The sequence below is a fragment of the Ictalurus punctatus genome, chromosome 12 (assembly GCF_001660625.3).
Source record: "Ictalurus punctatus breed USDA103 chromosome 12, Coco_2.0, whole genome shotgun sequence".
NCBI lineage: Eukaryota > Metazoa > Chordata > Actinopteri > Siluriformes > Ictaluridae > Ictalurus > Ictalurus punctatus.
In genome coordinates this window covers 7,159,578-7,184,665 of record NC_030427.2, presented here as the reverse complement: position 1 = coordinate 7,184,665, position 25,088 = coordinate 7,159,578, and the positions used below count along the sequence as shown (strand labels likewise).

The 25,088-nt window shown below is 41.8% G+C and overlaps 1 protein-coding gene and 1 non-coding gene across 2 annotated transcripts in view; one reads left to right on the top strand and one right to left on the bottom strand.

Annotated features, from left to right (window-relative positions):
* The window catches only part of LOC108272372 (unc-80 homolog, NALCN channel complex subunit), an 85,833-nt gene that overhangs the window by 28,501 nt on the left and 32,244 nt on the right, over nt 1-25,088 (bottom strand). The window contains exons 23-40 of the mRNA XM_053684187.1: nt 24,239-24,451; nt 23,425-23,560; nt 23,166-23,299; nt 22,360-22,540; nt 22,075-22,287; nt 15,098-15,195; nt 14,817-15,017; nt 11,797-11,904; nt 11,343-11,481; nt 10,321-10,502; nt 5,328-5,459; nt 4,910-5,096; nt 4,442-4,570; nt 4,122-4,265; nt 1,437-1,537; nt 1,239-1,325; nt 968-1,151; nt 718-812 (exon numbers count right to left, since the gene is read on the bottom strand). Coding sequence (XP_053540162.1) covers nt 718-812; nt 968-1,151; nt 1,239-1,325; nt 1,437-1,537; nt 4,122-4,265; nt 4,442-4,570; nt 4,910-5,096; nt 5,328-5,459; nt 10,321-10,502; nt 11,343-11,481; nt 11,797-11,904; nt 14,817-15,017; nt 15,098-15,195; nt 22,075-22,287; nt 22,360-22,540; nt 23,166-23,299; nt 23,425-23,560; nt 24,239-24,451 — 2,664 coding nt within the window. The remainder of the gene's footprint in view (nt 1-717; nt 813-967; nt 1,152-1,238; nt 1,326-1,436; nt 1,538-4,121; nt 4,266-4,441; nt 4,571-4,909; nt 5,097-5,327; nt 5,460-10,320; nt 10,503-11,342; nt 11,482-11,796; nt 11,905-14,816; nt 15,018-15,097; nt 15,196-22,074; nt 22,288-22,359; nt 22,541-23,165; nt 23,300-23,424; nt 23,561-24,238; nt 24,452-25,088) is intronic.
* Nucleotides 1,654-1,725, top strand: trnaa-ugc (transfer RNA alanine (anticodon UGC)). The gene has a single exon. It is a non-coding gene; the product is annotated as a tRNA-Ala (tRNA).

Sequence of the window (25,088 nt, the reverse complement as noted above, 5' to 3'; positions counted from 1 at the left end):
AACCTCACCATGTTGCGGTGCGCTCTCCCATGCTGTCAAGTGTTGGTTTTTGTTGCTGCCACATGGGTTTTGTTTTGATTCCAGTCTTGTCTCCTCCCACTTTCGGTCATTTGCTGTCTCTCTTGTGTTTCCCAATTACTCTCACATGCTTTCAATTAGCCCCTTGATTAGTGTTTGTGTTTCTTTGTTCACTGCAAAGTATTGTTCAGCACTTGACTGCCCGACCTTACCGAAGTGTTTTGTTCCATGTTGTGATTCTCTGGTTCTCAATCTCATCCTGTTCCCTAGTTTGCGTATTTTGGATTATCCCTGCCGTTGTTTTTCGCTGACCTCTGCTTGTTTCCCGTTTATGATTTTGACTCACTTTTTGGGAATTGTTTGCCAGCTCTCGTAATTAAAAACTCTTTACTGTGCTTGCATCTGTCCTCTTACATGACAACAGCTCTCTCCATCACCATCATCAAAACAGTAACTGAGGGAACATCATTTGGAGGGACAATGTTCATTGCTTCAGCACAGCTCCAGAAACGTGTAGAATCGATACGAAGGCACTCTGAGGCTGTTCTGGTGACCCAACGTACTAAGACACTTGCTGGTTTTTCCTTAAATTTATCACCTGACTGTAGATCATAATACATTTTGAATGTATGACTACTGTCTATGTCAAACACCTTAATAATGTACAATTTGAAGGTAACCTAAAACTGTAATAGTTACCTTGAGCAAGGCTTCAAACTGTGTATCCTCGTGTACTGGTAACTGTGTAGGAATATCACACTCATTCTGCCCATGAACCACCAGCGTCTTTGTTCCTATATGCCCACACACAAGACACATTATATTCACCAAATCAAAGTGGAAATCACAACAGGGATCCTTTTTTTCATGTTCGGATGCTACAGGAAAAAATGTAATGCTATTACAGACACTGTCTGCTTTCCTATGCAGACACACTAAAATGTTGTACCTGGCATAGAGGCGGTGACCAGCAGTTTCACCTCACACTGCTCTTTCTTCATGGTCTGTTTAAGGTCTTTAAAGAACAGGCCTTCCACATAGCCCACCACCTCCCACAGAAAGGTCAGTGTAGCTGAGATAGCATCCATTCCCCACTCGCATGGCGTCCGAACAAAATACATGATTAAACCCACCTGAGTGAAAAGCACAAACAGTCGTCATGGTTCTATGTTTGTGAGTAAATTATCTAGATTTCAAGTGTTTTAAACAAAGGGGTTTACCAGGTAGTTGAAGAGAATGTGTGAAGTTTGTGCAGGAAGATCCCCGATGTTGAGGAGCAGCTTTCTTAGCATATACATCAGCTCATCCTAAAAAGACAATGAACCTGCTTAGACACTTTAACAGCAAAACCATATGCGCAACTTGCTATGTTTATGTTCATTGCGGTCGGACTAGTTGTATTTGTAATCATGTCTTACCTGTCTGTTACTAACTGTTAGTTTCTCTAGAAAGTGCCGGAGAACGAGAGCTGGGTCTTCAATCAGACAGTTCCACAGCACCTGCTGAGCCACGGCACTAACTGTGTACACAGTGATCAAAGTGATGCAAATAGCAATGTAAGCATTAGACAATTAGGAAATTTATTAACGGTAATCAAAGGCATTATCAAAAGTTAGTCATATATTTAAAAAAATTGGGGATGTAGCTCAGTGGTAGAGCGCATGCTTTGCATGTATGAGGTCCAGGGTTCAATCCCCTGCATCTCCATTTGTGGATTTTTTGCTTGTATCTTTTCTCATTTGTAAGTCGCTTCGGATAAAAGCGTCTGCTAAGTGAATAAATGTAAATGAATAAATGTAAATTCAGTTCCAACAGGGTTGGGAGGGTTACTTTAAAAATGTGTTCCTTTACAGTTACAAATTACTTCATAAAAATGTCATCAATAACGTAATCCAAGTATCACAACATGAATGTAATGTAATATGATTGCTTTACGATCACATCAAGGTCACATATGTAAATAAAGTCGAGAGAAATGCAACATGATCTAAAATACTTTTATTTGGAGCTTATTTTAGAGTTTAAAAACATGTTCGATGTTTGGATTGGTTTTAAGAAAATAAATGAATAAATGAATAAATAAATGATCACTGTCCCTGATGCGGGTAACATTATATCACAAAAGTTAGGGTGACCATGTTCTGGTTTTCCAAAAAGAGGACACTTCCCCCCCGAGTCTTACTAGCGAAACAGTGTTACTATGAAAGCAGATTTTAATACACTGAAAGACACACTATTAGCACCACATATATATATATATATATATATATATATATATATATATATATATATATATATATATATATATATATATATATATATATATATATAAATAAATTCCTACATTGTTTTGAATGTCCAAAATAAAATAAAAATATTAGATGCCACGAGTGTACCTTCCGCCCCTTCGGCAATCATTCACACATTTGAATGACCATGTAATCCGAAGCAATGTGATAACATGGAATTAAAAATGACCTTATATGGCCATGGGCATTGTTTCGACTCAGGGCGGCTCATTTGCGGTCATTCGCTGCTATTGTCAAGCAACTGTTTGACGCCGCTTCGCCTTCGTACGTTCACTGAGAGTAGGCAAATAGTTGAGAGTCAGGAATTTGGCCAATACAATAGTTGCTAAAAGCCTTTAATAATCGACCGATTGGTGTGTGAGAAGGCGGGAATTACAGAGAGGAGTTAAAGCGATGCAAACATGCACACACATGATGCAGTATTAGACCATAAGCACATCATAATGAAAATAAAGCCGAATCCTGGACATTTTCTCAAATTTAAACGCTTTAAGGTCCGCAAAAGAGAACATGTCCGGGAAAAAGAGGATGTATGGTCGCCCTAACGAAAACATTCCAGAGAACAATTTGTGTTCATTTCTATCAAATGAACTTTGCACAAAATTTATTTGCATATGCACCAGGAGGTTGCTCGTGTGAGCCATGACTAGCAAGAGAGATCTATAGTCAAGCAGCTGTCTATATTGTGTTATGACAAAAGATTAATTTCTTTGGTTTTAAATGATAAAAAAATGTAATCCTGATAGTATTCCCTTTTTTTCGTTCGTTTTTTTTTTTTTTTTTTTTAGAAAACGTACCTGTAATCTGATTATTTTGTTTTCTGACATAACTCTAACGGATTACGGTTACCAGTTTTTGTGTCCTGATTATGTAACGCAGTGACACGTATTCCGTTACTCCCCAAGCCTGAGTTCCAAATACTCCAAGTTAAGTTAATGTACTGTAAGTACAGAGCCAATACAACAATAACTGTATCACTTACTGATAAACAACAATGCAAATGTTTTTATTATTATGAATTACGCCTAGCTAATAATTGTATGTTTAATAAATGTATGAAATAAATGCATTTATTTTCTACATTTATTTAGAAAAATACTTAAACATTTAGAATTTATTTCTAAATTTATTTCAGTGATACTATATACTACTTATCACAATCATAATCATTAGTAACAAAATAGCATTTGCACTAGAGGTTTACATCAGGACTGTGATCCACAGGACCCAACAAAATGTCACAGGGGCAATTAGTTTTAACTCTCATGCCAATTATACAATTACTCTCATGGAGGACAATTATAAAGCTCATGAGGCAAAGAAAGACCATACTGATAAATATGGGAGTATTTCAGACACGGTGTGGAGCTTGTATGGCTCGTAACCAGAGACTACCAAATTGACCCTAGCAATAATTTTCAGAAAAACAATTATAATATATTTATATATAACCACTGTTGTCTGTTGGTGCCTTGTGGTTTTTATTTATTTTTTTATTTAACCTTTATTTAACTAGGAAAAGTCTCACTGAGGTTAAGAATCTCTTTTACAAGCGTGTTCTGGCCAAGACAGGCAGTAGCACAATTTGTGGTGCACAAATGGTTAGCAGATCTTGTTCTCCCGCCTCCCTAACCCACTGGGGTAGGGGGTGATCTCTACGGACTGCGTTTATGTCAAAATCAAACATACGCCCTTGGATTGGTCACAGATTTTTTTTTTTCTGGGAGCAAACAGGTGCAGGATTAAAAAAAAATTAAATCTGCACAAAATCAGGTTTTTGTGAAGCCACCATACCTGCAACACCATCCTCTCGAATGTCTCCATCCTCCATTAGGTGCACTATAGGCAACACTGCAGCACAGATGCATGCTGGGAAAACAGCCTGAGGCGGCTGCAACATGTGATGTGTTGGTGTGTGTTCTGTAGTGTTTTCGTCGTCTGAAAGAACAAATACATCAAGATAAAATAATGTAAATCCCATTCTTTACAGTAAAAAAATAAATGCATCACATCATGCTTATTAAAATCAAGGCTCTGCACCAGGCTTTGTATATACCTTATTTGATCTTTTTTTTAAATGTACTAATTATTACACATTGACAATGACGGCTAACCTTCAGCACTGACTGCTGAGCGCACTGACCACATCGAACCGCGGCGGAATGAGTAGTTCCTGTGCGAATTGCTGGAGGCACAGGAGGGGCTCACAGAGAGACGCCGAGACGCCAGGTTTACCACATCTTCTGTTGGCACAGCACACATCATTACAGATTACAGAAGACAGATAAAGATGGAGGTCCCATGGGTGCATGCCACCTTTTTGGATTTTATAGTAATATTTATTTACAATAGAAATTGTAAAAAAAAAAAAAATCCTACATTTATCTATGCCTGATACCCCATATTTTAGTCATTTAAACAATAAATATGGAAATAAAACACACAAAACCCCTTCCCATAGCTGAGGATACTCTAAATAACAATCCAGCAATGAATGAATGAAAAATGAAAGCGACCGTCTCAGGACAGCTTTTAGCCCCTCATCTTCGTTTAACAAGCAGGCAAACAGATAATGAACTAACCCTCTTCCTCCTGTTCAGGTGGAGGGCTACAGGTGGGCTCGTAACAGGCCTCCTGAGCGATGGGGATGGCTGTGATGATGCTGGCCTCACGCCCCAGTCTCCTTTTTTCGTCTTCCTGCTGCATGTTCTTTAGGATGTGCTCAGCACGTTGGTGAGAGCGTGATACGGCCCGAGCCGAGAACGATTTCTGCGAGTGGACCACAGAGGCATATTAAAGCAACAAAACATGACATTACTCGTGTTACAGTTATTTATCACAGGTACAGTAAGTGCACTTTTAAAACTCCATTACCTGTAATAAAATCACTTTACCACACGCCCTCTTTTGGATTATTGCTTTTATTAAACGTTTCCTGTCAGTGGTTTTGTGCTTTTCTTTTTCTTTGCAATAGTTTAAGTACCAACATAGTGAACTTACAGACTGATCTTCACTGATTGCATCTGGAACAGTTCCAGTGTTCACTGGCACCCAAGGCGGATCAAACATGGGCACACAGGGCATCCCCAGAATAGGGGATGGCAGAGTGAAATTAATGCTGGGTGGAGGAATCTATAAGAAAAAACACACAAATCAAAAAAGAGAGCGTGTATATGAGTGAGAAGAACAATCTTCAGGTTGTTTGTGTTATGAGCAAAGTCTTGTATGTTATACTGCAGTTCTGAACTCTATGCTATGTTATTTACTTCAGCTTCCTTGCTCTCCTAGTTTCTTTATGACCTAAATCATCATCAGATTTTCACAAAAGTTCTAAAAATAGATAAAGAGAACCCAATTAAACAAACAAGACAAACATATTAAACTTGGTCATTTATTTATTGAAGTAAATGATCCAATATTACATGCCTGTGAGCGGCAAAAGTATGTCAATCTTTGCTCTCAGTATCTGGTGTGAGCCCCTTGTGCAGCAATGACTGCAACTAAATGTTTCCGTAACTGTTGATCAGTCCTGCACATCGGCTTGGAGGAATTTTAGCCCGTTCCTCAGTACAGAACAGCTTCAGCTCTGGGATGTTGGTGGGTTTCCTGGCTTCAGGTCCTTCCACAACATTTCTATTGGATTAAGATCAGGACTTTGACTTGGCAAATCCAAAACATTCACTTTATTCTTCTTTAACCGTTCTTTAGTAGAACAACTTGTGTGCTTAGGGTTGTTGACTTGCTGCATGACCCACTTTCTCTTGAGATTCAGTTCACGAACAGATGTCCTGACATTTTCCTTTGGGATTCGCTGGTATACTTAAGAATTCATTGTTCCATCAATGATGGCAAGTTGTTCTCACCCAGATGCAGCAAAACAGGACCAAACCATGATACTTCCACCACCATGTTTCACAGATGGGATAAGGTTCTTATGCTGGTATGCAGTGTTTTCCTTTCTCTAAATATAACGCATCACATTTAAACCAAAAAGTTCTATTTTGATCTCATCCAGCAACAAAACATTTCTCCATTAGTCTTCCGGCTTGTCCATGTGATCTTTAGCAAACTTCAGACAGGCAGCAATGTTCTTTTTGGAGAGCAGTCGCTTTCTCCTTGCAACCTGCCATGCACACCATTGTTCAGTGTTCTCCTGATGGTGGACTCATGAACATTAACATTAGCCAATGTGAGAGAGGCCTTTAGTTGCTTAGAAGTTACCCAGGTTCCTTTATGACCTTGCAGACTATTACACATCTTGCTCTTGGAGTGATCTTTGTTGGTCGACCACTCCTGATGAGGGTAACAATGGTCATGAATTTCCTCAATTTGTACATAACCTGTCTGACTCTGGATTGGTGGAGTCCAAACTCTTTAGACATGGTTTTGTAATCTTTTCCAGCCTGATGAGCACCGAAAACTCTTTTTCTGAGGTCCTCAAAAATCACCTTCCATGTCATACCCTTCCACAAACAAGATCAGACTTTGATAGATCCCTGTTCTTTAAATAAAACAGGGTGCTCACTCACACCTGATTGTCATCCCAATAATTGAAAACACCTGACTGTAATTTCACCTTCAAATGAAAAGCTAATCCTAGAGGGTCACATATTTTTGCAACTTACAGATACGCAACAGTGAATCATTTTCCGCAATAAATAAATGACCAAGTATAATATTTTTGTCTCATTTGTTTAACTGGGTTGTCTTTGTCTGTAGTACTTTTAGGACTTATATTAAAATGTGATGATGGTTTAGGGCATATTTATGCAGATATATAGAAAATTCTAAAGGGTTCACAAACTTTTAAACACCACTGTAATTCTCTGTGCTGCAGAGGAGTGAAGGCAGTATTATTCTCAGCACCTGTTCCTTCCACTGTGTCAGTCTCAGCCCAGGCTTCTTTCTGTGTGTACGTCACAGTCTTTGATCCTTCCATTTGTCAGTTTCTGCTCCAGTGCCATTAGCTGTCTAGTGCCTGAATCGCCCCCGACCCCACCCCACCCCACCCTGTGTAAACAGCCCAGACGTCTATGAAATTTTCACTATCTGACCCTATCATTTTTTGTGCCCAATTTCTGGCCCCTTTCAATTTGTGTGCCAGTCACTGCCTCCATTCTTTCCCCAGTGTGTCTGGTTACATAGGTTCCTATTATTTTGGTTTAATTTGTTTCAAGTCTCCTAGTTTTAGTTGCCAGTCATGTGTTTCTTGTATTTTATGTCTATGACCTCTCTTCATGATCTGATCGCTACTGTGATTTATCAATAAACCTACAATGAGAGGAAATAGGTATTCAGACATATCCAGTGCATGTATCCACTACAAATGTACAAATGCCTTTTTGACATAGCAAAGACCTTAATAATCTCTGTCTAAACTGTTGGTTCAATAATATGCATCGGGAAAGTTCATGGAACCACATCTGATTGTGCCGGGACAGGTGCACTTTACAAGATTTCACAAAGCACTCAGACTAATGATAAGGAAAGCAGCAGTCACTTGTGTTTCAGGGTGACCTGCAAGCAGCAGGAACACCAGTTATACAGAGAACAATAATCAATAAACTGTATCCCAATCATCTCCATTCCTACACCTCACTCAAAACTTCTCTGCTAAAATAAGAAGCACAGAGATGCACATCTAAAAGCATTTAGACAAATCAGAACTCTTTTGGAACGATGCAACCTGGTCAGACAGAACTCTTTGGCAAAACATCAATCATACCATGTTTGGAGAAAGAATGGTTGTGCATATGATCCCAAGAACACCATACGCACAGTGAAGCATGGGGGTGGGAGCATCATGATATGATAGACATGGGCCAAAAATAAAACAAAAGTGTCCCTCTCGACACCCTGACAAAGGTCCACAGCACCCATCTGAGCGAGTAGTCTCTAATTCTTGCTCCACCACAGTGAGTCCTGCCTGTTTTTCTGTGCAGATTCAGCACTCAGGAGGGTTTTATTCTCTTTCAGCGCTCGTTGACTCTGGCGCTACAGGGAATTTAATTGATAGCGCCCTCGCCCAGAAACCTCAGCTTTGCCTACAGTCAATACAACACCCACTAAAGCTCCAAGCTCTTGACGGTGGACCCATCGAGGGAGGATTAGTCACTCAGGGCACTAAACCCCTTACCCTTCATGTCAGCACACTTCACAAGGAAACCATCTCCCTGCTGGTTACCATAACCAACAGTGGTATTGGGGTTTTCCTGGATGCATCTCCTGGAAAGGACATCAAATCACACACTGTCATGCAAATTCTCTTCACGTGCCCTCTGTTCAGGTGGCCTCAAGTTCCATTGGAAGTCCAGAAACCACAGATCCCATTTTCATACCACAGGAGTACCAAGTGTATCAGGAGGTACTCAGTAAAACCAAGGATAGTGGTCTCCCTCTTCGTTGCCCCTATGACTGTGCAATTGAATTGTTGGCTGGAGCTGCAATCCCGCACAACCGTATCTATTGCCTATCTACTAAGGACACACAGGCTATGGAATATTACATTGAGGAGGCCCTCAAACAGGGGTACAGCCGCCCCTTCACGTCACAAGAGTGACAAATCCAACTCTTCCGTTCGCTCTCTCGGCTTGCTCAGATCAACTCATCTCACCTCATCGGAGGCCAACATCTGCTCGTAGACCAGCCTAGAGACCCCAGCTTTTCAAACCTACTGCCGCCAGCTCTCTAAACATCCCTCATACTATACGCCGTTCCATTCAGCGTTCCGGCTGGTCTTCCAAGACGCCGCTCAATGCCGACCAGACGAACGAATAACCATTGTGGGAATCCCCTCGACACTGCGCCGTAACGAGGAAGCCCCCTCAACAGGCAAGCAATACCCCAGAATCTAGCTAAGACTGGTGTATATAATATTTTAAGTTTAAAGCCCTTCTAAAGAAGTGAAATTAGATCGATCAAATCGATGACTTGTTCATGTCATGGTCTGTGAAATAACATCCTTTGTTATAAACTCAGAGCTTCATTCACTCTGTTAAACCATTTACACCTCTGCTTGCTTGCATGTGTCTGTGTGTGTGTGTGCGCACGTATGTGTTCATGTGTTAGATTAGTTTCTGTGTCGTAGAATAATTCAATAAATTTTCGTCTGTTTATAAACCCACGTGTCTTATTTGTTTACGAGGTCCACTGCCTTGAATTGTCGATCATGCTACATACTCTTAAAATAATGATTCCATGTATTTAGGATATTATTGCTGATGGCCATGGAGGTAATATCTAATACATGTCACGTATTGGGAAACTCTGGACTCCACTTTCCATCAGCCACTGCACTGCTCTAGTTGTCACATGACCACCTGCACCTGATTCATGTTTTGGTTAATGAGCACTCATGTGTATATATAGTCCTTGTCGGCACCATTAGCTTGTCTTTCGTTGTCTTAGACCCCTGTGTTCCATGTTTCTTGATCTTGTTAGTTTATGTTTAATTTTGCCACAGTATTCTGACAAGTAGTCTTAGATTCATGTTGTTTATGTCTCAGTGTTTGTTTCTTGCCACAGTGTGTTTCCCAGTTGTCATAGTGTATTCGTTTCTTAGTACGTTTCCTTCAATAAATGTCATTATCTGCACCTGCTTCTGGCTCAACCTCGGATTGTGACAATACATAATTAATATGGTAAGTTCAACGTATCGCTAGATGAATAGTTGATCAGAAATACTAAATTAGCCAAATTTCCCCGTTCGAGCTGATCTGCTAGTCTATCCTGCATATTTGGTGGAGAATCCAATAACTCAATTTAAACAGCTAATTTTCGTTACATATAATGGTGGAGAATACATCAATGTAAGCCAAAGAGCTAATTTTCCCTACACAATGCTTGTGAACACATACTTTTTATTCATATCTCTAAATAAAATCTGAGTAAATCTGGAGTAGATATACGCACTGGAAGTATATTAAATACCAAAAAACAAAAGTGTCTGATTACTTATTTCCCCCCACTGTAAATGAGACTCAATGACTAGTACCTTAAAGATCTGTTGCGCTCCCTCCTCCATGCGAGGCCACACCTGGTAGCGGAACCTCCAGACAGTGTAGAACTTGAGCACGGAGTTAATCCTTTGACTTGCTTCCTGGTGCTGAAACTCAGCCATCATCATTTCAGTGACAGCATCAGGAACCTTTACTGCACACAGCAGAAACATTGCCGCTGCAAATGTGTTGCATGAGAAAGACAGGGAGAGGGAGCAAGAGAAAAAGAGATGACATGTTTAGGTAAGGATTACATTAAAAATTATGAGTCTAAAAGTCCTGAAAGTGGTTCAAATAACTTCTCTAACAAAAGAGTTTTCAAAGAACAGTTTCACAGTACACTGACACACAAAATTCTTCTTCTGTGTGTATCTGTCTGCGTGTGCGTGAGCCCCTCTGAGTTGCTCAGAGAGACATAAATCCCTCTTGCTTACCATCCATTCAATATGGCAAAGACAATGTTTACTTGCATTTGCACTTGTGCACCTGAAATGTATCTTTCCTGCTGGGCATAAGGACATTATAGACCTTTGATCATTTAAGAAAAAGACATACAGGCTGAGGAGACACATAGGCCTGATTTACAGACCAAAACCGTATATATCTTGAAAATCATAAATTCATGGACAATGATCACTAAAGAATAATAATCACATAATCAAGCAGACATATCAAGAAATCAAGGACCATGATATCATAAAATAATTTACAGAGAAACGGCACATTTGTAATTAGAAAGCCTAACGAATACAAACTACAGTAACACTCTCATCTTAATTCAGCCTCTCTGCACTGGTTTATACTTGACTGTATTTAGAAATCGACTACCGTGCAGAATTGTATTGTTTTATTATATTTTATCTAGAACATACATATTATATACATTTATACTTATGCCTGAGCAATCTGTATATTTTCATTTACTGTAGATACTGGTTAATTTTCCTCTCTGTACAGCACTGGTGCAAAAAAGCTATAATCATTCTTCGCTGTAGCAATAGAAGAATCAGAAACAGACCTGCAGCAGCAGCCATGTGCTCATCGACACTGAGCAGCAGCTCCCACGCAGCTGGCTGAATGTCTCCATACATATCCTCTGTCAGGATGGGAGCTGCTTTTATAAGCAGGGAAAGAGGTGCAGGTGACAGACTCATTACCTGCAAAGGCAAAACATAACAGACATTTTTGCATCAGTTGGTTTATGGGTAATCTAGGGTAATGGATTTTCTAGAGTTAGGGTTTGTATACGTTACAGCTGTAAACCGCAGGTGACAACCATTAATGTAAATTTCCATTCTAGACAGTTATGCATCTTTTATAATATAATAATCTTTGCCAGTATTTTATCACTGGTATGCAGATCTGATGCCAGGTATGTTTGGGTGGAATTTCAATGCTATATTAAGAGAGAGGACTGTTCAATTATAAGCAGTATCATTCTAAAACTGCTCTGAGGAGCCTAAAAGTAGCACCTGTGTCCGAATGTACTTCAGCATCCCCGCGTCTTTCTTCCCCTCTGCGCTGATGTCAGTAGGACGTCTCTTCATAGATGGAGTCCGCAGGCATGATTTGTCTGAGCACTGAAAGAGAGCCATTATATTTAGGCAATGAACCCTAAACTATTCAATTTAAAAGAATAATTCTTTTTGTGATCAGTTCAGTTACTTCTGTGTTTTTACTCCTGCATAAGGCTCAGGCTATCAGCATAAAATACAACACTACTTCTAATTCATCATGCAAAAAAAAGCCGTTGAAGGTAGAACCACTGGGAGAGATATTTTTCAAGTTTTGGACGAGTACATAGAATCTAATGGACTTGACTGGTCTCGTTGTGTGAGGGTGTGTTCGGACGGGGCCACGGCCGTGACTGGGAAGAGCAGTGGAGTGACCGCTCGTATCAAACTGAAAGCCCCGAATGCAGTTGCCACACACTGTATGCTACACTGTGAGGCTCTCGTCACGCAGAGGATTGACGACGAGCTTAACCAGGTATTGCAAGACGTTATACAAGTTGTGAATTACATCAGAGCCCACCCCATGAAACACAGACTGTTCACTCTGCTTTGCAATGAGACGGGCGCCTGTTTGGACGGATTGCTGCTTCATTCGAACGTGCGTTGGTTATCACGGGGGGTGGTTTTGAACCGCGTACATGAACTGAGGGGGGAGATTGCAGAGTTCCTCTCATGTGAAAAGCATCAGCTGGCAGACCGTTTTACAAATACAGCCTGGACTCGTGAACTTGCATATATGTCAGATATTTTCCACCATCTAAATGTACTGAATCAAAGCATGCAAGGGCGTGACACCTACATATTGCATGTGCAAGACATGTGCAAGTGCGTGCTTTTTCGAAGAAGATAGCGCTATGGTCAAACAAGCTCCAAGAATGGAAAATGTTTCCATTACTTCACCAAGAGCTCCTATCATCTGGCGAGTTGGGCACCATCTCTCCACTGATCCAGTCCCACCTTCAGTACCTACAGGGATACTTCAGAGACTATTTCCCTGACCTTGAAAACACTCATCTAATCATCTGGGTTAGGAACCCCTTTGCTTCTGGTGTAGGTGCAAGTCTCGATTTAAAGGCACAGGAGGAACTGATTGACATGACAAATTCATGTGATTTAAAAATAAAATTTGAGTCTGTTTCCCTTCCTAACTACTGGCTGCATGTAACAAAAGACCGGCATCTGTCAAGGGGGGGGGCTATTTTAGGCAGCAAGTGAACAGTCAGTTCTCGAAGTTGATGTGTTATAAGGCTCACTGATGCACGTGAGGAGCGGAGACTAGCCCGTCTAGTCCGATCCCACAGAAGAGCTATTGTAGCAAAAATTGCTGAAAAAGTTCATGAAGACTGTGTGCCAGAACAAACAGTGTATCACAGCTTGCTGCGTATGGGGCTGTTGCCACAGATCGGTCAGAATGCCCATGCTGACCCCTGTCCACCACCAAAAGTGCCTACAATGGGCATGTGAGCATGAGACCTGAACCATAGAGCAAAGGAAGAAGTTGGTCTGGTCTGATGAATCACATTTTCTTTTAAATGGATGGCCGGCTGCATGTGTGTCGTTTACCTGAAGAAGAGATGGCACCAGGTTGCAGTAGAAGGCAAACCAACACCAGGATGAAGGAGACAAGCCAGCAGAAACAGTGTGATGTTCTGGACAATGTTCTGTAGGAAACCTTGTAACCTGGCATTCATGTGAATGTTTCTTTGACAAGTACCACCTACCTGAACATTGTTGCAGACCAAGTACACCAAGTGGTACAAATGGACAAAAATACACTGGGGGACTGTAATTGGGGAGATTTTGGGGGTGGGGGGCATTTTCAGATGACTGGAGTGTAAATATAATATAAATCTAAACATATAAATATGTTTATAACATATAATAACATTACACTGAGTTGTGTGCACTGGGATGTTCACGAATATCCATTGGTACCGGTCATCATTAAATTCTGGGGGCAAAAACACATAGTGGAGGAGGCAGTTAGTCCTCGCCTCACCCAGCCACTAATCCTGGGGACAAATTGTCCAGGGTTTCGAGCATTAGCAGAATAAATATTTGTGGATGGTAGGGGGATACAGAGGCTCTGCTCCTCCTCTCTTGGTGGGGATTCCCCTCTAGAATTTCTCCTTGGAGCAGTCACACAACGAGACCCTGAGGCATGCCAACAGACATTTAGGCAGGTAAAAGCTCAACTCTGTGGCAGACCACTTTGTTTAATAGAAGGACGCATTGGACAAAGGGTTGGGGGCCATGTTGTCCCAGGTGGTGGAGGTGAAGGAGCACCTCTGCTGTACGTTAGCTGCAAGCCATCCATGTGAGAGACTAAGTATAGTCTCCTAAGTATCCTCACCCTCCGGTACTATCTGTTGGGACAGGCCTTCACCCTCTGTTCTGACCATGCTCCACTCTTGTGGCCCCACCGCAACAAAGATCACCCGATGGTAAAAGGCACTTGGGGTGGTGAGGTGGTCCACAGGCCAGGGGTGCAGATGGCTGTGGCAGATTTCCTCTCTTGGCAAGGGGGAGAGTCAGCAGCAGGTTGGACGGCTCCCCGGACTGAGTTAGACAGTGGGGTTATGTGGAAGCGGGGGGCGAGCCAGTTTGTGAATGGAGGGCGGAGCCAGATAAGGTGAGTGGTAAGGATTGCACACCTGTGGGGAATTATACTCATGAACGTTCTGTGTTGCATTGAGCGGTGGCGAGGATAAAAGGGAGAGACGAGTGGCGAGAGAGAGAGATAGAGAGAGAGAGAGACACCAGCACAAAGCCATGTGCATGCATGTGTATATATAAGTGATTTTGCTGAAAGGTGAAAGTAAAGAAAAAAAGAAAAAGTGCCATTTGAGCTGTCCCAAGCCTGCCAGGCTCAGTGTAGTAAATTCTTCTGGTGTAAGTATTTTTTAAAATCATTTAGTCATAGAGTGTTTAGTACTGTTAATAACAGTTTAGTGCAATTAATAACAGTATTTATATACCTCTTTGCTCTTCTTGGCACGGGTGCCAAAAATACTGCTGGAGCTGTCTTCTCTCAGGCTATCAACAGTCTCTCCATAAAGCAGCTTGATGGCACGGACAAGGCGAGCACAGGAGCGGCTGTGGCGTTGATAGCAGCGAGGGTGGCAATAGTCCACATGAGTGCAGATAAAACTCTGCTGGTTGCACAGCAGGATCATGATCTGAAAGGGGATGAAAATAAGTATGTTTATAACCATGCGCACACACACACTCACACACAAATTAGTGTGTGTGAACTTACATGTAGCCATGACATGTTGCGGTGGTAGTCGTCCCCTCCACTTGTGCTTCCAGGACCTTCTGGCTCAATGCTGGGCTCACTAGCGCTCCAGGAGCTCCCTGAAAATACAGATACAGTTGCAATCAAAATTATTCAACACCCATTTGCAAATCTGGCTTATAGTCAAAATGAACAGCAGTATGTTTGGAGGAAGGAGAACGAATAAAGAACACTGTGCACAGTCAAGCATGGTGGTGGCTCGGTGATGCTCTGGGGCTGCTTTGCATCCTCTGGCACTGGAGACCTGCAGCGTGTGGAAGGTAAGATGGATTCATTGAAGCATCAGGAAATCCTAGGAGAAAACGGCTGTCTGTGAGGAAGCTGAAGCTTGGGTGCCACTGGACCTTCCAACAGGACAATGATCCCAAGCATACCTCAAATTCCACCATGACTTGGTTTCAGAAGAAGTCCTGGAAGATTCTACAGGGCCATCACAGTCACCTGACTCGAACCCCATAGAAAATCTCTGGTGGGATTTGAAGAAGGCGGTTGCAGCACGCAAACCCAAGAATTTCCAGTTTCCAAAAACTGGAAGCCATTGCAATGGGCTAAGATTCCTCAGGAATACTGCCAGAAGCTATGCATCTCGTTTGCAGCAGGCAATATCAGCAAAAGGGTGCTCTACTAAGTACTAAAAGTGCTTGCCATGAATGTGGTTGAATAATTTTGAAACTGGAGAAGTCATTATAAGTTGTATTTTCAGTTGAATTTGGGGAAACCCCTTCAAAATTGCGGAAGCATTTGTTGTGTTGAACCGTTTCAATTGCTTTTGTTTGATTTGTTCATTGCAAACAGCTGAATTTTTGACAATAAACCTGATTTGCAATGGGGGTTGAATCATTTTGATTGCAACTGTGCATGTTCACAATTCCTGTAAACCAGATTATGATATACATGTAATGCTTGTTAAAGTTATTTTACATCATTAGTCAAAAATACAAAACAAAAACTCCTTGACTTGAGCTGTTTTTTTGCTGTATTAACTAACCCTGTAGTTCACAACCTGGGGGGCGTGTGGCGAGATCGGAAGGGGGCTGCAAATTGTTTTCAAGAAAAAAAAAAAAACACAGACAGGGCATCGTTTGGGTACTCGGTGTATTTTATTGCTTTTCAAATAGAATGTGCATAAATGAAATTTTAGATGTACCTTAGGTCCACACATAAGAGCTAATATCAATTACCAGGGTTGCCAGGTTTCCACAAAAGACCTGAAATGAACCCAAACAATCAGGGCATTGGAAAATGGAGAGATATTTTTCTTTTTCTCAGCCTTTGCATGGGAAACAAGTGTAGTATATTTATAAATTTTAGCGGTAATTGGATAAAGGTTAATATGATCAGGATTAGGAATGTGTTTCACACACACACACACACACACACACACAGGACTTCGTCCGTCGATTTCGAAAAAGACCGAAGTTTCCATTGCTGCCTCCATTATGGAGAACACAAACTGGAACTCGACTTGCGCGTGAATTGGATTAAAATGAAGAAGACCTGCGCAGCATTGGCCTCACGCTCACTTCCTGGTGACCGCCATGATCCAGTGGCAAGATCTTCAAAGATTTCAATCTCCTAGGACACTTTGGACATGCCAATCCGTCTACCATTCATGTCATTGAACTGGGGGAGGAAACCCCCGCAGCACGGGGAGAACATGCAAACTCCACACACACAGAGTCATGGTGGGAATCGAACCCCCGACCCTGGAGGTGTGAGGCGAATGTGCTAACCACTAAACCACCGTCTGCCAGCACGCACGCACGCACGCCCTCTCTCGGATTCTCACACATACTGAGAATGAGTCTGTGGAGACTCATTCTCAGGAACTTGATTAACATACAATTCCTTAGGGTGAGCTAATCAGCTGGGGGTCCATCCTGCCATACAACACATGTGCCTCTTCCATTTGGTACTCTGGTCATTGATACACTTCAAAGTGTATAAAAAGATATGCTTATTTACAATACAAAATTAGGCCTTGACCATTGTAGACTTTTTGACATCAAGCGCTTTTTACCATCAGAGATGCTTTACCATCACTTTACTTTACTATGTCCGTGATGCTGACCATAACTTTGTAAGTTACCTTGTTTCTATTTTATGTATATTGTTCATTTGTGATATCTATCTCTAAATACTCAGTAGTTCTTCTGAAAGAAAGTAGAGCTGCTTTTCCACCGAAATTACCCTGAACAATTAATCCCAAGAACTTTTTTCAAGGGACCATTTGGTTCCTCCAGACCTTTGCTGTCTGTGTTTCCATCGCCGTCTAAAGTACCGCGAAGATTAGGCAAATTAGTCCGGTGACATATGACTTTGAAGCTGACTTTAATGATGTAATAATGATAATAATCATAAAAACACGTAGAGGGCTCATATTGGAACCCAAACCTTTGAACAGCAACAAAACAGCTTGCTGCAACCAACCTGGTGGTCTAGTGGTTAGGATTCGGTGCTCTCATTGCCACAGCCCTGGTTCAAATCTTGGTCACAGAATGATTTTTGCAGGTAAGTGTTTTAAAAACAGTCTATTTTCTTAAATCTGATAACGACCCTGCAACAACAAGCATGCAGGAGATTCAAGCTGTACTGTTGATTTGCTAAAGAGGTAATTGAGAAAATGCTGGAAAAGAGACGAGCAGCGGTAGTAAAGCGAATTCAGAACGCTCGTAATGCTTATCAGCTATTGCTGAGATGACTGAGAAGAACGTTCGCAAGCATGAGCTTCTCTCTGCACTGTTTTCCTGTGTGAACAACGCCCAGCTCGCTTAACCGACTTGATATTTTTAAGTATCCTTTTTCACTGCGAGTCGCGAGAAGAGATGACAGCCACAGGAGAGAGAGCTGAGCAGCACAGAGACGTGTGTGCATATGTGTGTGTGTTATGGATGTCACGAGAACCGATACTTCGAGATTCAAGATTCTTAAAACGTGACGGTACTTGTTTTTCTGCACTGAACCGATTCTAATGGAGGTACCGGGTTGCAATTCTTCCGGACCTGATGGGGGCAGCAAGTACGCGCAAGTGTTTTAGTCGGTCCACAAGTGATGAAGAAGAAGAAGAACGCCTACAAGCGCACGGGAAAAACTACAGAAGATTAGCTTAGCTTAACAAGTTTAGCTCCGCCCCGACTCGTTGAGAGGAAAAGACAGGAAGGGTAGTATCGGTTTCCGGTGTGCAGCCGATGCTATTGTTCATTTCAAACAAAGCGAGGAAACACCTGGAATTTGGCGAAGCCCCTGAAAGACGGTCCTGTATTATGTTTGTTGAGGCAGCTGCATTGTAGCCGTGAAACCAGCTAACGTTACGCTCCGTGTAATGTTAGCGATAGCCAGTTATTTGTTAACGACGCTAACACATTGCAGTGTTATAAACTACCTCCTAATGTTCCACCATGCATCGCCATTCAGCCCGTGTCCTGTCAGATACATGTAGCCTCATGTCACTAATAATTATTCACATGTTCATGCTTTTAATAAATCTTTCTGGCCTGCCACCATATCAGTAAAGTTAAACTAATGCTTGCATTCAGAGTATAACGTGTGTGTGCGCGCGTTTGTGTGTGTGCGTGCGTGCGTTTAAGAGTGCACCTCCACTCATTGTCAGACAGTGTTTGATAACTAAAATACCCCCCCTCCCCTCTCTTTTTGCCAGTATCAGCCAGAGGAGGATGTCCTCCAGCAGAGTTTTGAATAAAATTTTTTAAATTTTATTTTTAAACCACACTGTGGAATCGACTTTGGTATCGAGTATCGTGCACTTTTGGTGGTATCGGTACCGACTACTAGATTTTTGGTATCGTAACATCCCTAGTGAGTGAGTGTGTGTGTGTGTGTGTGTGTGTGTGTGTGTGTGTGTGTAAAGTGAAAGAAAGTCACTGGAAAAAAAGCAATGATCGAGTGGAGAATAAAGAGTCCCTGGTTGTTGAGTTGTCCCAAATCTAATTTTTGACCTACCCCATGAAGTGTCACACTGTTGTCGAAACTGGTGGGAAAGTGAGGGAGATCTACCATCATGTGGTCCTCACCATTCACAAAAATCGCTAAGACCCTCGCCGACATCCACCAGATGCAACATCGGGCCTTTTGGGAACTTTATGAACTCTTAGAGATTAAATCAATTTATACTATCATTTACCATCCTCAGACAGATGGCCTGGTCAAGCGGTTTAATCAAACCCTTACAAATATGACTCGGAAGCTCGTATACGAGAATTGGGATAATTGTCTTGAACCCCTATTATTCTATGTCCTGCAAGCCTCCACTGGGTTCTCCCCATTCAAATTGCTATATGGACGCAAGCCGCACAGCTTCTTAGACATCATTAGAAAAAATTGGGATGAGGGGCCTTCGGAAAGCAAAAGTGCAATTCAGTACTTCACACATTGGGGCAATTAACACAGGATCTGCTAAGTCTGTATAATGGGGCACTCAGTTATGTGTGTTTTCACTGGAGATAAAGTGATCATGTTATAACCTACATTGAGCTCCAAATTACTCGTCAAGTGGCAAGGACTCTTCGAGGTCATGCAGCAAGTCAGGGACATTGACTGATGAAGTAATGAGGTAAGGCAGACAGATTCAGGTGTGGTGCAGCAGATATACCACCTCAATCTCCGTAAACCATGGAGAGAGGAGGTCCCTGTGGCTTTGGCAATGGTCGTTCCAGAGAGGGAGGAGCTAGTACTGGCAAATCTGGCAAATCTAAAACAGTGGCTCAATCCACCTCAGTTCCTTATGGAGACCACCTCTCACCGTTCCAAATCACAGAGGTTGCCAAGATGCAGGTGGAATTTTCTGATGTGCTCTCACCTCTGCCCAGGTGCACTGATCTCATAGAACACCACATTGAGACACCCCCAGGGGAGTGGTACACAGCTGCCCCCATCGTTTGCCTGAGCACAAAAAAACAAGTGGTTTGGGAGGAGCTCGAGACCATGCTCGATATGAGGGAAATCCAGGAGTCCTACAGTGACTGGCCCAGATCGATGGTCTTGGATCCTGTGGCTGACGGTTCAGTCTGGTTCTCTGTATCTTTGGAAAAGTCAATGCGGTGTCTAAATTTGATATGTACCCAGTGCCCCACATTGAGAAACTGCTTGATCGGTTAGGTGTGGCTGAGCTTGGTCGAGCGCCGGTTTGTGAATGTACGGCGAACCAGATGTTTAACGAGTGTTCTGTGTTTCAGTGAGTGGGGGCAAGGATACAGAGGGGAGAGACGAGAAGCATGGGCGAGAGTGCTGAGCAGAACAGAGCCATGTGTTTGTGTGTGTAAAGTGAAAGAAAACTGCTGACAAGCGAAATTGATAAAGTGGAGAATAAAGAGTTGTCCCAAGCCTGTCTCCTGTCTCTTCATTTCCAAACTACCCCATGAAGTGTCACAATGCACTAGTAGGTCACTATTAGTGCTTGTTTCAGTTCCCATTTTTGATCACTAGGTACCATAACTCAGTGGAGCTACACTGAGCATGCTGCCTTATGATTGCTCAACATCTATGGAGGTGAGCAAATCAGTGTAACATCAACTGATATTTGTCAAATACATTGTGACACTTATACTGGGTCGAGAATGAGGAAATGGGAGGCGGACTCGGAGTAACTCAAAAAGGGCTTTATTCGAAACTTTACTTTCACTGTTATAAACACACTTGGCTCTGTGCTGGGGTGCTGGGTCTCTCTCTCTCTCTCTCTCTCTCTCTCTCTCTCTCTCTCTCTCTCTCTCTCTCCCCGTGACGGAGCAGAGATCGGACGGATGCAAGTGCAGGATGAACAGTTGTTTATTTGAAAGAGGGACAGGCAGACAAATCCAAAACGTGATCCATAAACATGCAAGAGGTCAGGCGATTGGCAAACAGGCATACACGGGGCTAGGCAGGAATCTAGGTCGTGGTCACGGAAAACAGGGTCGATAAACAAAACAAGAAACGAACTATGACGAGGGACTGGAAGCGGATAATCCAGCGCGAACTAACTCTAAACATGGACCGTGACTATGACTATGACTATGACTACGATACGAACTAAAGTAATACTAAACATGGACCGTGACTATGACTACGATACGAACTAATCTAACTCTATGACAATCTTCCGCGCTGTGTGCTGGGAGGCGCGCGGTATATATGCGGACATGTTCAGCGTCTAAACCGCTAGCAGCTGAGAGCAATACAGACCCACGTGAAATCCCAGCCAATGACAGAACAGGGAGGAGACAGAAACAGAAACAAAACACACGTGTCCAGATGTCATTACAGTCAACAACGGAAAAGCAGGTGCTCGCGCATTCGCGCTTAGAGCACGCTGCTTCAAGGGGGAATCGTGACACAGAGTGGCTCCGCGAGTGTTCCTTTTGGGGTGTCAAAGTGTATAGAGTGAAATGAGTGTGTATCAGTGTATATGATGGCACATTTAAAAATCTTTTATGTTTCTAATATGTTTTTTTCTATTGATTAATGTCATTATATTTAGTGTGATTATTGATTTTATGCACATGCTTATGTACTATATTTGTAGTACATTGTATTTGTATTATATTTTCCTTTTCTATAGAAAAACCACACACAAGCACAAGCTCAACTGTATCCATATGTTATTTACCCAGTGTACTGAGTATGGCGACAATAAATGGGATAAATGGGATCTTCTCAAGTGAAGTCTCTAACTGGACACCCTGTAGCAGACTTGTTTTCCTAACCGCCTTTCTTAAAATAAATGGGAGACAGCTACCAGTAGCCAACCTTGTTTTTCAGATTATAAAAATAATGTGCATAGGAGAAATGGGATGGAGTCCTGCTCATAAAGTTTTACGTCGGAAAATCATTCTCCATTCAATCAATCAATCATTCAAAACACAAGTATTAATTTAGTCTTAGTCAAGACATTTGCAATTGTGCAAATCAGTATGTAGAAAGTCACATCAAGAAACCTTTCTCACCGATATCAGTGACCGTGTCTCTGCTCTGTGACAGCAGACGATCAGAATCGGCGTCGTTCTCGGACTCCGAGTCCTGCCGAGACATCTTGGTGCTCTTCAGACTGCCAGCTCTGCGGATGGAGGACAGAGAACCACCTTTCTTCACCTTGAAACTCCTCGCCCCTTTAATCTGCAGTAGCCGAGAACCTCCGATGCGGATCTTCCTGGTGGGAGCTGAAGAGTGCAAGTGAGCATCAAATATATATAAATGAACAAAAAAAGACCGATTCATTGAAACAATCATACCCAGGGGTTCTTGAGATGATTTCTTTTCATCACATGCTGTGTCAGACTTCAGAGTGTGACTGCTGCTGTTCAGGGAATCATGGCTGTCCTCATCATCTAAGATTCCTGCAAAGCTGATCTTCCTCTCATAGCGATGACGGCCCAGCTCTGGGTCCAGACGCAGCCGGCAACTCTCTAAATCCTATAATATTGGGGCAGTTTGGGCACATTTGTAAATTTATGATGATACACTATATGGCTAAAAGTATGTGGACACCTGACCGATCACACCCATATAATTTAGTCCCCACTTTACTATTATAATAACCTCCACTCTTCTGGGAAGGCTTTCCACTAGATTTTGTGGCTGGGCGGATTTGGCCATTCAGCCACGAGAATATTAATGAGGTCAGGCACTAATGTCGGATGAGGAGGCCTGGCACGTAGCCGTTGTTCCAGTTTATCCGGAAGCTGTTCAGTGGGGTGGAGGTCAGGACTCTGTGCAGGACACTCAAGTTCTTCCACTTCAACCTTGGCAAACCATGTCGTCCATGACCTTTGTGCACATATTTAGGCCTCTTCCTTTCAATGAAAAGAAATCTTAATGCTACAACATACAAAGACAATGGTGCATATTATAGCCACAACAACCTTGTGGCAGCAGTTTGCAGAAGGCCCACATATGATGATCAGGTGTCCACAAACCTTTGGCAATATATTGTATTTCATGAAAGATTAAGTTTAACCCTCTTTTGAAAATATCATTAACCTCTGTAGTTACAGTAAATCTGGTCAGTCATAACTGAGGAACAAATACACATACTGACCACTAGGGGCTCTGTGCGTGGGCGTGGAAGGCAGGGAAAAGTCTCCCTCAGGAAGGTAGTAATCTCTAAAAGCAGCTGACAAGCAGACATCTTAAGAGCAAAGGGACAGTTGCATTTGGTGGGGTTTACAGTACCTGTGAATATTGTGAACACAAATCCACCTCTGTTAAACATAGAGACACCGAGATATCATGCAAGATCAGTAACATGATCGCTCTCTTGAATGATGTTAGAGCTTTATCCATATTGTCTCTCGTACTGTCATCCAGGAAGTCTTCTTCTTCATCCTCTTTCCGTGCCCTCCTTTTGCTCTCCTCGTCATAAATAAAGCCCAGGATGTTAGCTGGACTCTCACTATCTGAGTGACACAGCTCGCTAAGACGAGTGCCAATTGCCTTTTGGAGAAAACATTACAGAGTTAAACAGGAACTATTACATCTTAAGAAATTTAATGCTTAGTGTAGGATAATGTCTAAAAATTTTGCTTTTGACAAAGAAAATCAGACTAGGCCTGATACTGAATATTAGTATCAGGGTCGATACTGACCTAAAAACATCAGATTTTCACTGACCTGATACATGTTTAGCAAATAAACACAAGATACAATTTCTCTTAAAGCACACTATTGGGCCTCTGATATTCTGCATATCTTGGCACAAAATTTTGCAAAGAGAAGGACTGGTTACTAATAGGATATCAATATCAAATTATTACTGGGTATTGTTCAAAACACAGAGCTCTGAGATCTGTATCATATTGAAACACTGAAAACACGTCATCATTTTTAATTTAATTTCTGCAAATTGGGCAAAAGGTAATGCAAATTATTGTGTGTGTCCATCACATACTGTTAAACTGTGTTGTTAATATTTAATTTTGTATGTAGTGAGTATTATGTTAATTATTATGTCATTTCTTTAGTGATATGTAAACTGCAACATGTTAAAAATTTCCATTAAAGCAAGCGCATTATTTCCTAACAAACATGTGGAGCATTCAAATGTTTATTGTAGCTCTACATACTTATATTTGGGATATTTCAGCATGAGTTACAGCTGGGACATGGACTCACATCGCCCCACTGGTAGAAATACTTAGCTGCATTCCACTGCAACTTATTATTTCTCTTGTTCCCAGCCACAGGTGAGCGTCCTCGCGAAAGCCCTCGCTTGGTGATGTTGACGTGGTGACCTTTCATCCATTCTGGCCAGTTGCCACGGTTACAGCGATGCACAAAACGAGCACACTCCAGGAATAAGGAGGCCCTTGCCACCACTGGAGCTTCCTGAAGGGTAAAAATAAACAAAATAAATAAACAGACTGCCTCTGCCATATGGAAACAAACAAAATCCTGGCGCCAGACAAATTTAATTAAACAGTGATGTAATAGTTCAGAAAGTTAACTGAGTTATGTTTGAGAGCACAGATGCTCCAGATCAAATGACTTCTAAAACTTCTAAAAGGCAACGCCGCACAAAATAGGCATTTCATTCTTCTTCTTCTTCTTCTTCTTCTTCTTCTTATTAACAATAATAATAATAATAATAATAATAATAATAATAATAGGGGCCAAGCACAGTCACAGTTTTCATCAACTTTCATGGTGCGCAGGCCCCTATTGTAATCGTTAGTGTTCTCATTAGGGGCCAAGCACCGCAGGTGTGTAGGCACCTATTGTTTTTGTTGGTGTAATTATTATTATTATTATTATTATTATTATTATTATTATTATTATTATTATTATTATGCTTCTTCTTCTTCTGCTCTTGAGTCTATGGTAGCCCATAGAACTGTACGTAGGAAAGTTATGAAATTTGGCACAAACATTGAGGACAGTCTGAAATGTTACAGTCTGCAACGGCCAACACTCAAAATGGCTGACCTATGACAATTTCATATCATTTGACTTGGAATGCTCCACA